This window comes from Rhinolophus sinicus, chromosome 17 (genome assembly GCF_057876585.1).
Source record: "Rhinolophus sinicus isolate RSI-liver-muscle chromosome 17, RSI-T2T, whole genome shotgun sequence".
In the NCBI taxonomy this organism is placed as follows: Eukaryota; Metazoa; Chordata; class Mammalia; order Chiroptera; family Rhinolophidae; genus Rhinolophus; species Rhinolophus sinicus.
In genome coordinates this window covers 144841992-144859861 of record NC_142517.1, presented here as the reverse complement: position 1 = coordinate 144859861, position 17870 = coordinate 144841992, and the positions used below count along the sequence as shown (strand labels likewise).

The 17870-nt window shown below is 41.4% G+C and overlaps 1 protein-coding gene across 7 annotated transcripts in view; it reads left to right on the top strand.

Annotated features, from left to right (window-relative positions):
- CACNB4 (calcium voltage-gated channel auxiliary subunit beta 4) overlaps positions 1-17870 on the top strand; it is a 225439-nt gene that overhangs the window by 158406 nt on the left and 49163 nt on the right. For all 7 annotated transcript variants that reach the window (XM_019737461.3, XM_019737459.3, XM_019737460.3 and 4 more), the window contains 2 exons: positions 15387-15506; positions 17335-17457. In XM_019737461.3, coding sequence (XP_019593020.1) covers positions 15387-15506; positions 17335-17457 — 243 coding nt within the window. The remainder of the gene's footprint in view (positions 1-15386; positions 15507-17334; positions 17458-17870) is intronic.

Sequence of the window (17870 nt, the reverse complement as noted above, 5' to 3'; positions counted from 1 at the left end):
CCATAAGTGTCTCTGAGGGCTCTTTCACGCTTCCGGGCACACTTTCCCAATGCTCCCTTTTCCATCTGAAACTCTCCCACTCAAGCATAGCATCGGCCATCTCCCCACAACCAGAGGGCTGCAGACACGTCATCCTGGCTTCCCCGGTTTGCTGTGATCTGCGTTGATTCCACTCGACAATTTTATTTTGAACTACTGCTCAACATGAACCTCTGAACTTCTCGTTCCCCAACACGTAAAGCAAGGCGCTGCTTTCATGCCTGTGCTCACACCGCCTCCGCCTTTTCTCCAAATGCCTCCCCCACGTTTTTCTGACCCCAGCCAGTCCTTAATATGCAGCACAGGCCCTGCCTGCACCACGCAGCTCACACAGCTCAGACTGACCTCTACCTTGCTGCAAGTCCAAGATTAGTAGCCCTAATTGCTTTTTGTAAATAACATAGTTCTAGCACTGAATTTTTGTGTTTCATGAACACATATCTCATCTGTTCAATTTGATTGTAAACTGTTTAAAGGCAAGAGACATGCCTTTTACACCGTTAGCGTCCGCCTCACCTCCCACCCCGGTACTGACTGTAGAGTTGCCAAATGTCATCATTTTCCAAACATTTCCGTTATTTTCCTGCCCTTGGGCCTGGCTGTCTTCCCTCCCTGGGATTCCCTGTCCTGATGTCTTTGGCAATACAGCCTATTCCCAATAGCCCTGTGTAACACCTCCCACCTTCTTCCAAAGGTCTTGTGTTCCTCCAAACAGAATTAGTCTGTTCTCTCCTGTCATAGCTGGAATTCTCATGCTCTCTTTCATAACTTTCTGCCCTACCAGATGAGGAGCCCCTCTTATGCAATGACCATCTCTTACTCATTTTTGTGTCTACTCTTGCACTTATCAGAGGTCTTATACATACTAATTTTTCAACACGTGTTTCAGTTTGAATCCCATGTTGGATAGTAGACAATCTGACGTGACTTAGCATTGTTGGGTCACAGTGTCTTTTGTACGAGTATCCAGGCCACTGACCTGCTCAGTTATCAGTTAGATTCTCCTGGTTCACATATACAGAAGGTGCCAAAAGAATGTTTTAGAAAAAAAAAAGAATTTTAAGAAAGGAATAAACTGTATTAAAATTACACTGATGGTAACCACTTTGAGCACCTCTTGTAATTGCCGAAGTCAAATGTAACTTGTATTCATCTTTTGTTATCGGTATATATTGAGTGTGACGATTTTAATAGTTTTTTTCCTTTCTTAAAATGTGTATCCATTTTTTTTGGCACCCCTTGCATATTTTTAACAACACTTGTAGGAATTCTTTCATTTAGAACTTAAAAAAGACAACAAAATGCTTAGTATGAGTGACTAAAACTAAACTGTGGAGTTAGGGCCAAACAATTAAGCGTAATTTCACCACTGTGCGTGCAGCAAGCTACACAGACTCTGCAAGGTCGCTGAGTACTGATTTCTGGTCCCCTGTCACGAGGAGCTGGTAGTTCCCGCACCTTGGGGAACATAAGGAAACTGTCTCTGGGCTCCCATCTTTCCAGGTCCTTGTGCAGCACTGTTTACTGGTCCAGTAGCGTTCTGTTTCTCAGGCTGCCTCCCCTGGAACGCTCCTTCCTCATCTGCAGCCTATGTATTCCTTGCTTATTGTTAGGCAGAGAACTCTTAGTGTTTGTGTCTACAGGTGCCCTAAGTTTCCGACTAACATGCAGAGTCTCCCTGGACGGAATTCCTTGAACTCGTCTGTCCTGGTCCCACTACCCAGTGCGGGGCCCCGGAGAGCTGGAAGCGCCTCTCTCCTCCGCTTCAGCCTGCCCAGCGCTGGCTGCGTTTCTCGGGGTTGTCCTCTTCTGCACTGTGGGTCTCTCTGAGCTTTGTTGTAGCAGCATGGAAGGAGTTTTATGTCCCTTGAAACATTGGGGGGAGGACCAGAGCTTTCAGGATGAGCCCAGTGAGGAAAAAGCTTTCCCACTGAATGGACAGCACGTCTCTTGTGTGTTGATAGGAACTCCCTACCTCTCCTCTCAGGCTCTTGCCTTCACTTGGACTTAGGATTTGCTCTACAGCCGTCGTCATACCTAACAACAGAGACTATAGGACCCTGGTATTCAAACATTTGTTAACGTACTTCAAACCCAGCCATTGGAATTATATAGGTATATGGTGCATGATTTTTTTCCTTATCAAGTTGTGAGAGTGATAACAAAAGACCTACGTTTAATACATTCACCAGAGCTTTTAAATGGGAGTGTTTTCACTTTTTTAAGCATATATTTCAGGGAAACAAAAAGAATGAGAAAAATTGATTAAAATGTAGCTGATTAAAACATTGCTACCTCATTTTCCTCACTGAAATGACAGAAGGGCATACGCTATGGTCAGAGAATCTATATTCTGCTTTTGGAAGGGAAAAGAGTTGTTTCTCAGAGGTGACTACTTGAACCCATGTAGGAATCCAAAAGTCTCTGATGGATTGGCTGGTTTCGTTGCCAGGGCTGGCCTTGAACCCGGGGTGTGGGTGGGGTAGCAGAGAACACGAATGTGCTTGCTCTGTGACTGGTGACTGCACCAAGCCCTGGGCCTCTTGACCCGGGCACTGGAGTCTTACAGAGGAGCTGCCACGTCAGTCGGGGCTAATGGGCATGTCACCTGGCGCTGCCATGCAGCTCAGAGGAAACCGTGGGCCAAGGGCATCAGCACCATAGGCAGAGGACACAGCCCTGTCCATCATGCTGCTCTCTGAAAACAAAAAAACCTGATCAGGTTATTCCCAATGAGGAAATGCCTCCTGAGTCAACACAGCTTTTGCAGGCAGAAAAAATATGGAGGAATAAAGCCAACCCGATTCCTAAATTTCATTGTAGGCAATCCCTTTAGTTTTCTCAATTTTTTTACTGGAGTCTTGACTTTCTCCTCACCTTGATTAATGTAAGCTTTACATCTTTATCCATTTTTTAGAGAGGGGTTAAAAACAGCAAATTGGGCTCATCCAAGACACAAAGCGCCAGGATACATCCATCAAGTGGAGTGTACTTGCTAACCCGTACTGTGCAACTCCTCTGCTGAGTGCTTCCACTGTTTGTTCTGAGTACATAATCTTCACAGCAGTTTCGTACGTTGATGTGCTCCTTTTTAGAAAGGAAACTGAGCATAAAAGACTAATTGTCTTGTCCAAAAGCAAACATCTAATGAGTGGCAGCCTTAGGATTGCAACCCAGGCAGTCTAGCCTCAAAGCCCAACTCTGAACTGCTTATTCTATTCCAGGTCTCATATGAATAACCATTCTGTCTCCTTATGTTCCCTAATGAAAAATAAAGGTGATTAGAATAAATTGAATCACAGTATCTCTCCCAGGCTCATTCTAATCAATAATTTGATGTCTTAACTTTTTTTTATTTGGTCCAAGAGATTCTAACAAAAAAATGAGCAGGGGTGGATTTCCTCTCTGACCCCTTTAGAGACATTTATGAGCTAATGGATAGATAGGCCTGAAGGAACAGGAGAGAAAATCCGCAAGTTTGATAGTCACGTGCTTGGTGATAGTTGATTGAATGTATTTTGATGTCAGTTCAAATGAATACGCCATCACCAAGTACTTGAAGACCTAATTCCTGGCACTATGCAGACATCTTGAAGAACAGACCTCAGAGAAATCTTTGAGATAATTCAGGAGAGGCTTTTTGCCTCTAATGCAAGTCTTGGCTTCACCAGCTCGTGGCTGCGTGACGTGGGGCATACAGCTTGACCTATCTGTAAGGTCTCAAAAGAGCTTTGGAGAGAAATCAAGTTAATGTGCTGGAGAGAATACTGCATCCTCAGTAATTGTAATTGTCAGTTCAGTCTAAACGCAAAGAGAGAAAGAGAAAGACAGAGACAAGGAGGCAGAGAGAGAGAGAGAGGTTGGTTCTGCTTTATTTCTGCCTCCAGTTCCAGTGTGCTGCTCGTCCAGCAGTACCTCCCAGCACCTCAGCGGGGCAAGGACTTTAGAGTCGGTCAGTGATCGTCTTCACCACATTTCACCAGCTGCGTGGCTTTGGGCACATGACTGCTCTCTCTAAGTCTTATTTACGTCAGTGTGGACAGTGAACTCTACCTCGTCAAGTTTTCATGGTGACTAAATTAGATAACGACTGTAAAGTGCTGTTTTATTCCAATTAAAGCCTCATTTCCTAGTAGTTCCAAAGGTTGAACTAAGAATAAGTTTTTTCCCTCTAACCTAATGAGCTCTAACACAGAATTATCAGATGGGAGTCAAAACACAAGGCTTGCTTTCATCTCCGCCCACTTTCGAACCCACTGGGGAGGAAGAGCATGACCCCAGGGAAGGGGATGCTGTTGCCAATCCAAACTCTAAATGGGATGGGTCCGTGCTGATAGGAAGGGCCGGGCACTGTGTCATTTGCTGTCAAGGCCCTAAAGAGCTCAGGAGGGAAGGCAAGTGTGGAAGGAATCCAGCAGTCTGGAAGACAAGTGTGGTAACATTAAGCTGTGGCAGATTTCTTCTTCCGTGGAGATAACTAAGGGTAGGCACGGCTCTTAGCTAGAGAGCAAGCACTCTCTGTGTGCAGAAGGGACCCACCAAACCTCTCAAATACCCTCAAATCAAGTTACGGTCTTATAATTCAAAAATAGCATTTGTACCTTAATTTAAACGACTACATTAAGTTACATCATTATGTTTTTAACCTAAGACCTATTGGCTTCACAAATATAGGAGATTTTCTGGGGACCAAAGATAGAAATTCATGCTAAACTGGCTTCTGTTAGGGCCCCCAGGCCTTTTACAGGGGATATTCTTCTTCAAAGAGCACAATTAATAAAAGTGTTTGACACTAACGATGGGACATAGTACGTGCTCAATAAATTATAGTGGTTATTTTTTATATTATACTGATTACTGATAACTAGTCTTGCCTATCAAAATCATCATTTGAAGTTAATGCAGGTCATTTCAAGTTGTATAATTCTTTGTAAAAAAAACGTACATATTTATTTACATTATATATATTTTTGTTTAAGAAATGAAATAGGGATCTACTCTTTTCTCCCAAATTGGCTAGTTAAGTTTCCCAAAATTGTTTGTTGAATAGTCACTCTTTTCACATTGATTTGAAATGTTTCCTATATCATATTTTAATTATCAATTTATATGAGTTGACTTGCAGACTCTGTTGTTTCATTGATCTGTGCCAGTACCAAACATTTAAAAAAAAATTTTTTTTTTTATTTTTCAATTACAGTTGACATGCAGTATTACATTAGTTTCAGGTGTACAACATAGTGATAGACAGTTACATAACTTATGAACTGATCGCCTCAAAAATCTAGTACCCATCTGACACCATACCAAACATTTTTAACTTTTGTAGTTTTATCATGTTTTAATGTCTGTTAAAAAGGCCAATTCTTCTTTATTCTTGTGAAAACATTTCTTCTGAGAAATCTTTGAAGACTAATTTTTCCAAATCAACTTTAGTATCATATTGTTAAATTAACATTGGTTTTGGTTTTCACAGTTCTTTCCAACAGTTTCCAGCAAAACCTGGAGGCAGGAAGTATGTACTGTACACACTTTTGGGTGAGGTCTCAGCATTACTGGGCTATCTATTAATGTTTTCTCCCTCCCTTGAGACCTTCTCACTCACTTTTTCATTCAGTAAAATGTTTTGAGCTCCTATAAGGTGCAACGTTTTGTGCTGGGTACTGTGAGGACAATAAAAGCTGATAAGACATGGTATCTGCCTGAAATGAAGTAGATGCTTCACTCTGCCTTCCATTATGCCTACAGCCATCTCTGGGGAAGCATTTCTGTTCTTGATGACACACCTGGATTCTTTCAGCTGTCATCACATATTCCCTTACTGAGAAGCTTTACAAATAAAAACTATTTCCAAAGAATTAAAGATAATTTTCCATCAGTTTCCGTGGCTACAGAAATGATACAGGAGGGGTTCAAGTCCTTTCCCCACTTTCTTCTTTTCTTCTAACCTAGTCTATATTATCTCTCCCTTTATATGCCCAAAGGAAAATCTTTTTTTTTCCTTTTTTTTTTTTTTTAAGATACAAGTGATTGCCCTAAGCTACTTTTAAGAGAAACTTATTTACTATTATTGTATCATTAATACGACTCTCAAGAAAAGAGACCACAAAATAAATGTAGTGATTTGTGTGCTACTTTGTACACTACTCTGGGGAAATGGGAGAAGGAAGCACTTTTCAGTCAATCACTTTTCCAGAAGGGTCATAGTCTGTTTACAAGACATTGTTAGTTGTCTCATCATTTTGTAGTTCTGCATCTATGAGCCGCACATTCAAGATATCCTGAGCAAATACTGTCCTTACCTCTTGAACATCTCTGCTGAAAGTAGATCAGTGCAGCTTGAGATGCTGCCCTTGAATGAAGACCTTGTGCTGTGGCTCATGCTTGCAGGCCCCAGTGCCGGGATCAGCCAGGTGTAGCCACCCAGGTACTCACCTGGGTCACATGGATTGGTCAGAAGCTCTCACTAAATGGTGACCAGGCAGTGCTGGTTCCTGGGGAGGCTGCTCAGTGTCCCATGCCTGATGTTATGCTGTGGTGTGTCCATAGTAAAGCTTGATTGCTTGAGGCCACCTTCTCCCAGCAGGTGATCACTTTCTCTTTCCTAGGAGGACAGTGAGCTCCGTAATCACACCATCCCTACATTTAGGATAAAGTTCGTATTGAATGCAAAAAAATGACCATGACTTTTTTTCAACTTCCGTTATCTTTTAGTCTCACAGAAGTGTTTGGCTTTATTGCTCATTGTGTTCATCGATGGAGCACTTCTTACATACTTGTTCAGTATTATCCACGGATTATCAAAGCACTTTTTGCCAGATAGCTTCTATATAAAGTAATTTTTGTCTTGTGTTCATCCCCCCATGTATTAGGTAGAACCCTATGAAATTGCAATTCTTATAGTAACTCAATATATGATTTACTGTAAGTAAAAGAAATCTGCTCCACCGTTGCCATCGATTGAACTTGCAAATCTAATGTTAGCCTACATTTCAACTTCTTTTTCACAAGTGCCTAAAAATGGCCCTGGCTGATACAGATTTCCCTCCCATCTCCATCTGACCTTTTTGTCACCTCCATCATTTTTTTTTTAAGTCTAGTCGGTATACAATATTATCTTACTTATATTAGTTTCAGGCATACAGTAATAGTGGTTTTTATACTTTACATACGATCGCCCCACTTATTCTAGCAATCATCTGTCACCATGCAAATGTAACTTCCTTCTTTATACTTGTGAGATCAGTTGAAATTCTTCTGTCATTGTATCTCCATTAATGGGTCTTCTTGGACTGGAAAGAAATACCTATTTGAAATCGAGCAGTTACAGTAATTGCCAAACCAGTCAACCTAACAAGAAGGGTAAGGTTGGCTAAGTTTGCTAAATGAAGATTATTACTTCCTTTTAAATAAATTATGTAAAACAGTTACAATAGAACCCATTAATTTGGATTCCACTAATGCGATAATTCACACAAAGCATATACTTTGATTTTAACTATATTTATATATATAATTATAATTTAATGATAAAAAATAATCTGTCTGTAAGTACTATGAACATAATTGGAAGAGTTATCACTTAAGAGAAAAAGAAAATTCTCAAGGGCACCTTAGAATCTCCGACCAATAATTAAAATCCTGAGGAAAAGCCTGTCATTAAAGCAGAAGCTCAAAGAAATCCACAAGCCAAAACCTTAGTAATCTGGAGATACCGTGTGTAGTGAGAATTAGCAAACATGTCTTTTGAAAAGCAGTCTGCAGTTCACTTTCCATGATCTCAGATTGCCATTTCTTGACCTACATCCATCATTCCAAATTAGTGAAATTTTGGTGTATGAGCAGTGTTAACAAAATATTGCAGAATGTTGCGCTGTTTAATTGAAGGCAACTGAAATCTTTGACATTTTAATGTAAGTTTTTGTATCAAATTGTGCAGAGGACTTTTTTTAAAACAAGATTTTACCTATGCTCCTGCCTCTTGCACAATGCCTTCTGATAGTGGCACAGAGGGGGTTTCTTACCGTCTGTCTGAGCCTCAGATGCCTCCTCTGTGAAATGGGGATAATCACAACCTACTTTATAAGGTTGATGTGATCATTTAATGTCTGTAAGTTAGTGATTCGCATAAAGTAGGGTATGAGTAAGCATTTATTTTCTTCCCCTTCCCTTATGGCCTTTCCTGAGCATACTCCTTTTTCTTCCCTTGACTGTTCTTTGAAGCCTACATAATCCGATTAATGCTTGGGGTTGAACTGTAGGTCTTCCATCCAATAAAAAGTGGGCTGTAAAGCTTGCCTTATTCTTTCAACCAACATTTTTGGAAACCTCCTATTTACAAGAAATGGTACAAGGTACCTTAGAGCAAAGATAAATTGTCATAGCTAAGGTATAATTTCAATTTTTTTTTGTTTTGCGTAAATGATGGCAATGGGCATATATTATCTAGGGCTCTGGATTAAGGTATTGAAAACCACAATTCTAAAAGAAAAAAAAATCATGTTATAGGGGTGGGATTGCTAACATTTCACATCCCTTCCAGTAAGCATAAACCTTGGCCAATTATCCAGTCACTTGAGAAGAACTTAAAATCGTGGAACAAAGAATAGATAGATTTTGATAGGAGTGAGAGTATCTTTTTTGCAACAAACTTGAGGTCCTGCTGGGTGCCAGACACTACCCAGGCCTCTATCTTTGGAGACACAACCTGAACCCTGCTAGCTGGGTGCCTGGCAAGGAGCTGGGGCCACGTTTAGTGAAGACGGTTGAAGGAGTAAAAAGTCTCTGCAAGAAAGCAAGGGACTGGCTTGTTGCCTAAGAGACTTTTTTGCCTAGGGCAGACTTGTGAGTGGCCTATTCACCCATCTACCCTGGGAAATCTGGCAGAGTGATCAAGAGAGGGCTGTGTTCCTTCTGCAGTGTGGAAAAGTACATTGTCAAGTCATTACAAGCTCAGTGGAGAGAAACAAGCTCAAATCCATTGGAAGTGATATGTTTCTCTGGACATTCCAGGATCAGTCCACTTGATACAACCATTAAAATACCAGCTTTACCCAAGTTTAGCACTCCCCTGTGTGATCTGGAAGCGAAATTGACATTTGGAGTGTCTGCTACTTCAAGGCCCAATACAGCAGCCACAAGTTACATTTAACTTAATTAAAGTGAAATAAAATTTTGAACATTTAAAAATTAAATGAAAACTTCAGGTCTTCAGCCTTACTAGTTACATTTCAAGTGCTCCATAACCACATGTGGCTGGTGGCTACCATCTTGAACTGCACCCATATAGACCATATCCATCATTACAGAAAGTTCTCTGGGACAGCACTGGTTTAGAAAATGCCATTATTATGCTTGTATGCTATGTTGTACTATGTTATCTTCTTAATTTTCCAGAATGACCATGGAGGGTTTCATTCCCATTTTGCAGATGAGGAAAGAATCTCAGAAAAGTTAAACAATTCTCTGCTTACATAGTGGCCACGACAGAACCTAACAGATACCTGGTCAGTGTCCAGTGAATGTCACAATGTCCAGTGTCCCAGTGAATGTCCAGCTAAGCTAAGAAGTGAGAAACCTGGGACTGTTTGACCATGAAGTCTGAAAGTTTGAACAATAACAGGATTCTATTCCACTATTAATGCATTTTGAAATCAAGCATTTGTAAACTTTCCCTTCTCCTTGCTCTACTTTAATGACATATCTAAATATTAAAATTACTCATAAAAAGAGAAAGTATATTTCAGTTTTAAAAGTATAGGATAAGGAAGTGGATGCCTGGGTCTAGCAGTGGGATTGGAGAGTGACTACAAATTAGCATGAGGTTTCTTTTGAAGTGATAGAAATGCTCTAATATTAGATTGTGGTGTAAATTGTGTCTCTTACATTTATTAAAAATCATTGTACATTTAAAATGTGCAGATTTTATGGTATATAAATTATACCTCACTAAAGCTGCTTTTTTAAAATAACAAAATATAAATCCTGAAACTCTAGAGCGGCCAAAAATTTTAATATTGAAAAGCTGTCAAAAAGCTTAATGACTGAGTCAAAGATTAATTGATGACATTTCCTGAATTTCACTCATGATGGTAAAATAAATGATGTTTCATCTCAGATCAAACACTGGGAAGCTCTAAAAGGTATGTATTATTACCCTTATTTCACAGGGGAAGAAATTGAAACTCAGAAAGTTAAAATAAGTAGCCTAAGATACACAGCCAGTAAGAACTGGCAAGTGTCAAAACCAGTACTATCTGGCCCCAAAACCCATGCTTGCTCTACAAGGCTGGACAATTAGGTTCGCGAACTCATCCTAGAAAAAATACTACCTACCTCATTGCTGAATATCACTAAGGTCACCTTTAAAGTACTCCCCTTGGGAAGCTATGCACCAACGCCAGCACCTAGTCCACCCTTCAAAGCAATTTTGGAACTCTTTTTCTGGAATGGCCATCAGAGCTGTCATCATATTACCCTTGATGTCCTGAATGTCATCAAAATGTCTTCCTTTCAGTATTTTCTTTATCTTTGGGTAAAGAAAGAAGTCATTGGGGGTCTGATCAGGTAAGTAGGGAGGGTGTTCCAATACAGTTATATATTTACTGGCTAAAAACCCCCTCACAGACAGTGCTGTGTGAGCTGGTGCATTGTCGTGAGGCAAGAGCCATGAATTGTTGGAGAAAAATTCAGGTCATCTAACTTTTTCACGCAGCCTTTTCAGCACTTCCAAATAATAAACTTGGTTAACTGTTTGTCCAGTTGGTACAAATTCATAATGAATAATCCCTCTGATATAAAAAAAAAAAAAGGTTAGCAACATCGTTGCAACAAGTTCACAAACTTAATTGTCTGACCTCGTACATCATGTCTCCTCTCTTTGGGAATAAGAAACCCTTCCATTGTTTGACTTAAGATAACTTTCTGTGTTCCAGGACAAAAAAAACAAAACAAAAACAAAACACCAACTTTCCAATATTGTTATCAGCATTTAGTATTTTGTACTCAAGAAAATTCATGAAAGATGTGAGGCTGGAATCTGTTTTCAGTATTGAATAAAAGTGGGGGAGTCAGAGCCCTATGTTAGTGGAAAGATATGTGTTTCATTCTTCTGATGTTCACTCAGATACATTCTTTTGTGGCTTTTTAAATTATACATATGTGTGTATGTGTAATATACATGTATGTAATATTACATATATGAAAAGACTTGTAGCAATTGTTTCCATTTTCGCCCCTGATTTAGTTGGTTCAGTGGAGACTCTAAGATGTGACTTGCCATGATGTCTGCTTAGGAACTTCTGAGGCACTGTCCTCTGTCATGCCTCTCGCGCGTGGGTTTACATCCCAGGATCAGCTCACTCAAGACGTTGGATAGCTCACTTTTTGCCCATTTTATGAAATGGAATTCTGAAAAATGACAAACTGATGGGGCTGCATTTTCCAGCTTTGGACAGGGCTGGTAACCTTTACATCTTCCGTACTATCCTCCTAACATCCAGCATTATTTCCTTTTTACCATTTCCTTGTTCCTGATCATCAATGGTTAACTGGACATCTGGGCAGTCGCCCTCCAACCCTCCGGTCTTCCAAAGCCACTGAACCCCCGGTCTTCCCTGAGTCCTTCCTCTAGTCCACCCCAGGCAGTCTCCTCTTGCCTCTCCGGGACCCTCTTGTTTTTCTCTCCGCCTTTGGAATAACCTTTTCTTTTCTTTTTCCTTCCTTTCTCCTGGGATATGTCTATACTCACTTTCAACCTGTTGAAACAAAACAAAATTAAAATAAATAAAAACGAGAAACCAATTCTGTACCAAGTCAGCAGAACATGTCAATGGGCCAAATTAGGGCTTTTGATACTGGCCCTCTGCTTTCTCGAGGACCTGGAGAGACCACAGCAATGATTTCTATACTCAAATGTAGATGTCATCCTTAAAAAAACCAAAAATGTAAATGTTGTGATGATATAACACTGTAAGTATGAAAATGAATATCATAGTGCTTTATTTTTCCCTCTACCGATATTCTTAGAAACAGAGAAGTCAACAGAAGCTTCTGCTTTTACATATTTGGCAATGGTATAGCTTATTAAGTAATTTTGAAATTCTTACAATCTTGGTCACGTTTCAAAATGAAGTTCATTTGCAGGAGTCCTTGAGTCACTTCTTGTGTGCTCAGAGACAATTGAATGCCAGGATTCGAAATGTCGTTAAGGTAGTTTCAGGAAATTAGCCATCTCCTAGTGTCAACAGTCGGTTGTGTATTTTAGCTGTTCAACTCACTGCTTCAGTGGGCAGCCTGCTTTCTTGTGAACTGTAGTCATTAACCGTCCCCAGCACATGTTTTCCAAACAAGGCACGTGCCTCCTTCCTGACTGCAGTCTCATAATCACTTTACGGTCCAAAGATCCTCACACTCCCAGTCCGACACCTTGAAATGGTCCACCGCACACATCACGCTTCAGCAAAGCATCTCGTGGGGAGGAACAAACGTTCCTCTACCCTCAAGGTTCTTCTTGCTGTTCTAATGATCAAATAGAAATGAGTCAAATTCTCCAATTTAATACATCCATATGTATGGGATCCCCATATACATGAGAGAGTCAGAGACCCTATGGTAGATGCAGGAGAGGTTCAGAGATTGAAAGGGAATATGGGAATGTAAGAAATCCTGAGCTACAGATGAGGTAAGGTACCTTGGGGGCTTCAGAGGGTCATTGCAGGATGATAAGAAGAGGGGACCTTCAGTAAATAGAAGTTTGCCCTGCCCTACAGATAGATCAAAAGAAGTTATCTCTGATCATCTATATGGTCAAAGCCTATAGTTCAAATTCTTCTGAGTAGGTAAGGGTTGTGGATTGGGGGCAGAAGTTTCTTTTGAGACTGCACCTAAAGTCTTTAGCTCAAACTGTCTGCATACCACAGAGGCACATCTTGAGCTGACTCCTTCTGGACACCCCCACCCCCCACCCCAGTCACCTAGGACTAACTCAAAACTGTTTTCCTATATATTTTAGAAACATTATTTCCTTTCTCTCTTACTCTGGACTTCATGCAGGTGTTCTGAGAGAACTCTCTGTTTCAAAGTATTTCAAGGTAGCGCTTTTTAAGGCAATGAATGCATCTATAAAACAGTCACCCTGTATTTATCCTTTTGTAGGTCCAGACTTTTCCCCCAGTAAATTAGCACCAAAGAATTTGGTTATAATTAGGTCAGCAAATACATTTCCTCTGTAAAGGGGACTTTCAGAAGTGCTACATAAAGTGCTTGCATTTGGACACATTGCAGTTATCAAACTTAATAGTATATCCAGACAACAGTTTAGTGGTTACCAGAGTGTAAGGAGGGAGGGGGGTGGTAGATGAGGGTAAAGGGATCAAATATATGGTGATGGAAGGAGAACTGACTCTGGGTGGTGAACACACAATATGCTATATAGCTGATGTGTTACAGAATTGTACACCTGAAACCTATGTAACTTTACCATTGTCACCCCAGTAAACTTTAATTTTTAAAAAAGTGAAAAAGCTTATAGTGTATCATTTTGCAATATGTAAGTCAATGAAAATCAACAGGTTATACAATAAGAAAAACAGATGCCTTTCAAGGTGGGCTATTGTGCATATATAAATGAATTGAAAAATGATAGAATGTGTGAATTATTTTTTTAAATCAATGTAGAAATGTTAGCACTGGGAAGGAGACATCGGAGAGGACGTGAATGACTACTCTGTGCCTACTACCTGCCAGGTCCTGGAGAAAATATTTTAATATCAAGTGCAGCTCAGTGTGGGGCTTGAAACTGCGGGCTCTAAGGTTGAATGACCTGAGTTTGAATCCCAGCTTCCACAGTGCTACAAGGATTCAGTGACGTAAAGTGTGCGAAGCTTCTGGCCCATGCTGGTGTAATAGTGGGGGTTTAATAAATATTGGCTATTCATTATATTTTATTCCATGTAATCTTTTGATGTTGTCAGTATCCCCATTTCACAGATTAGGAGATTGAGTCAGGAGCAATCTAAGTAACTTGCCTAAAGTTTTCAAAATTAGGTTGCAGAGGCACAATTTAGAACTAGAGTTCTCCTGGGCACTCTGGTAATGAAACCTCTCACCAGGATTACTGTTCTAGCCTTCCAGGAAAATCTGTGCTGGGAATTTTTGTTTGTTTTGTTTTTAATGGTGGGAAAAACCACCCCAGCTATTGAGAATGACACCCTCTACGGAAAGCAAAGTTGCCCTTACAGGCAGCAAATTGACAAATAATGTATAAACAAACAAACCCTAACATTTCTAACTTGAGAAAAACTTTTCAAGGGGCCCATTTCAGCAGTCAACCATGCTTAGAATTCTGTTTTTGCATTGGATAGAAACTTCTCAGCTACATGAATAGGTCTGCACTTTTCAGAATCTGTGCATGATGGATAAAACATGCCAAATACACAAGTCCTATCAGTACCTCTGCTATGTAAATGTCACCATCTATGCAAATATCAACCTGTCATGTCAGCTTAAGGAAATTGGAAGGGTGATGTTCCGTTAGCAACTGGAAGGTAAACGTCTAGGGTTTTTTGGGGGTGGGGTGGGGTAATTTTTGAACTGCTGTGGCTTTCATCTCTTCTTATGTCATGAGCAGCAAGTGATGCTGGCAGGGCGTCCTCAATCCTTTGGCCACATCATTCAGGCTGGATTTCAGTGTTGTTCAAATAGCCCTTCTAGACAGGGGCTTCAATGGAAGACATCCTTGTTTTTATTGTCAAGGGTCATGACTTAGTGGCCATCATGACCAAGTATGGCTACTGCAGGACAGTGACTGACGTTTTAATAGTGAAAGAGTTCAATGGTATTGACATTGGAACTGGAAAATCATTTTACTAATGCAAGATTCTGCTTTGCTCTGTTGAAATCTTAAACCAATTTGTCATCTCCAACCTAAGACACAGGTAGGATGCAGCTCTTAACGATAGGCCGAATCTCTTTTTCCTTTAGAGGTATATACGAGAGAGAAAATGGAATGCAACTTCAGTGTCACAAGCGAATATGGCTTTAATATAAAGAGAGCACAAAACTAGAAGAACTGGGGCCAAGTATCACCTAATTTTCATTGCAGTTTACTTTCTAGCACTTCATCACGTCAAAATATTTTCTACACAACATTGCTACCTTTGGAATTACTCAGACATTTAACTATATTCTTAACTGTATTCTAAATTTATATCCGCAGTAAGGCCCAGAGTGTAAGCATCAAATTCTATGCAAATGGGAAGAACTCACTTCAGGACACTGTTCTGGATGTGACAGTTTAAGGACCTCGTCATCGACTCATTTAAACCACCCTGGGTTTTCCTTTCCAGGGTTCAGCGGATTCTTACACGAGCAGGCCGTCGGACTCCGATGTCTCTTTGGAAGAGGACAGGGAAGCGATTCGGCAGGAGAGAGAGCAGCAAGCGGCTATCCAACTCGAGAGAGCCAAGGTGACTTTCTTGCCCTTCTTTGGTTCCAAAGTGGAATGTTGCTCAGCAGGTAACAGCTGCTCTTCCCTGGCCTCAGATTTCCCTGAAAAACTTATTTTATGATCATTCCGATAAGGCACTAGATGGCAAGCCTCCCAGATCCATTCATCCCTCAGAGAAGTTAGTAACACTCCCAGGCGGCTGATGCCTGAGGCACCCTTCACCCTTTTGTGTTTGGTTTGGTGGTGATTTTTTGGTCCCCTTCCAACTTACTAGTTGTGGCCAATACCCATCTTGCCACACCCGGGTTTGGCAGAGAGCCCCCTGAGGTATCTGTTTGCTCCATCCGTTCTTGACCCCTCTTTCTCCATGACATCAGCCACTACAGGCCACGTGTGCACTGTGGTTCTCTGGGCCTCCCTGATGGGTCTCTCTGCTCTTCCCTCTTGGTTTCAATGTCCCACCTCAAGTTCTGCAGGAAGTTCAGAACTTTGAGTATTAGCATTTCAGCAAAGACGAGCAATAAAGGCTTTGCCAAAGTAGATCTTCAGATATTCCCCAGGGAACGGCCCCCCTAAGAATCTCTGCACCCCAAAGAAGCAACAAATTGCATTTTTTTTGAATGTTAGAATGGGAAGAGTCACTAGAGCGCTCCCCTTCTATGTCTTTCAAACTATTTTTTTTATATTTTAGCACAGATCCCTTTTAGTCAAACGAAATTTTATGCACAATAGCAAAATCTAAAGCCGGGGTCATGGCCAGCCTTTCCTCCTTGCCCTTGATGACAGACTCCTGAGGCATATTTGTCGAATCGTTCTCATGTTTAGAAGAAGAAAAACTGAAGCTCACATAAAGGGAATTCCGTTTCCTGTTTTTCCAGTAAAATTTTTAAAAGAGCAGTAAAAGGAGAATGATGCAGGTAGTAAGGGGTCTTTGTTTGCTTTGTCACCTGCTGTGTGTGCGGGGGTTTGGGCCAGTACCTGTCAAAGGACATCAGTGACCCTCACTCAGATCCTGCCTCAGTGATTGCAGCCAGTCATGCTCCCAGCGTGAATGATGGAACCAAGGACAAAGCGGCCCGGGGTCACAGGGATGGGGATCTGAGTTGTGGCTCTTTTTTGTTTTCGTTTTCTTTCAAAGCCTGTTTTGTGGCCCTTGCGGTCACCCAAATGTCAGCGGCCGCACTGTTAGTGGAGGTGGGTGGTTTGCTTAACTTCTGCGAGGCTACACCAGCCCAGGAGCACTTTGCTGGGGAGGAATTTGTCTAAAAAGAATTCTGAACCAGATTTTGTTAGCTAGGGAGACCATGACGTGTGAGCGGCTCTGCCCTTCATGTCTCCCCCACCAACTGGCCTTCCTTTGCCCTGGCAGGACCGGGTATTCTATTGAATGGGATCCCACAGGTTTTCAGATCGGAGCTACCCTCCTCTTACCCCCGCCCCCCAACAACCTTTTTATTTAAGACCCAGCACACACTTCCTGTACTCAAAGGGTGGGGGTGTCTGTTATTATTTAAAATAAGAAGCATGAGTTTTATCAGGAGAGTACAAAGCAGACAGCCCCTCCTGCCTTTCCATCCCTTTCTAGTCCATCAGGGCACATTCTGTGTTTGAGATGTTGGAAAGTACCACAGGAGGGAGGGGGAAGGTGTGGGATGCCAGGACTGAGTCATTTGCAGCGTCATCTCTGCAGTGATGCTGGAGAATGTGAATCCCATTTGAGATCCCCCTTTGCAAAGTGATTTCCCTTACTGCCTGGTACTATTATCTTATTTTAATACTATGTTTCACTATGAAAACTCCTCCTCTGACTTCCTCGCTCCATCCTTGTTCCACAATTCTGTCCCCAGTCCAAACCCGTAGCCTTTGCTGTGAAGACGAACGTGAGTTACTGCGGTGCCCTAGACGAGGATGTGCCTGTTCCCAGCACGGCCATCTCCTTCGATGCCAAGGACTTTCTGCACATTAAAGAGGTAAACGTGGGGCAGTCTGTGTCCCTTAACGTCCCCCGTGGAATCTGAGCCAAATTATACAGAGAGGAGCGCTGAGGAGCTGCCAAGGTGTTATCGCATTTAATTTGCTTGGCCTTCCAAATGCACGCGTGCTCACTGAGGTTTAGAGGCCTGAGGTCATCGCTTGCATTATCACACGTTTAAGACATTGGATCACCGTCCTCGTAGGATGGATTTAGGACAGAACTGTGGTTCTCTGGTCACCTTTTAATCACCTTGCATGACCACTGAACCACAGATATGTGGTTCCAAGGTAGGGAAACATGAGTTTGGTGGCATGGCGCCTACCCATGAGAGACCATTTCCAAGGGATGTTGTCATTATAAACATCTGGGCTATAATCCTGTGGCCCTTGGCCGTGGAAGCAACACTAG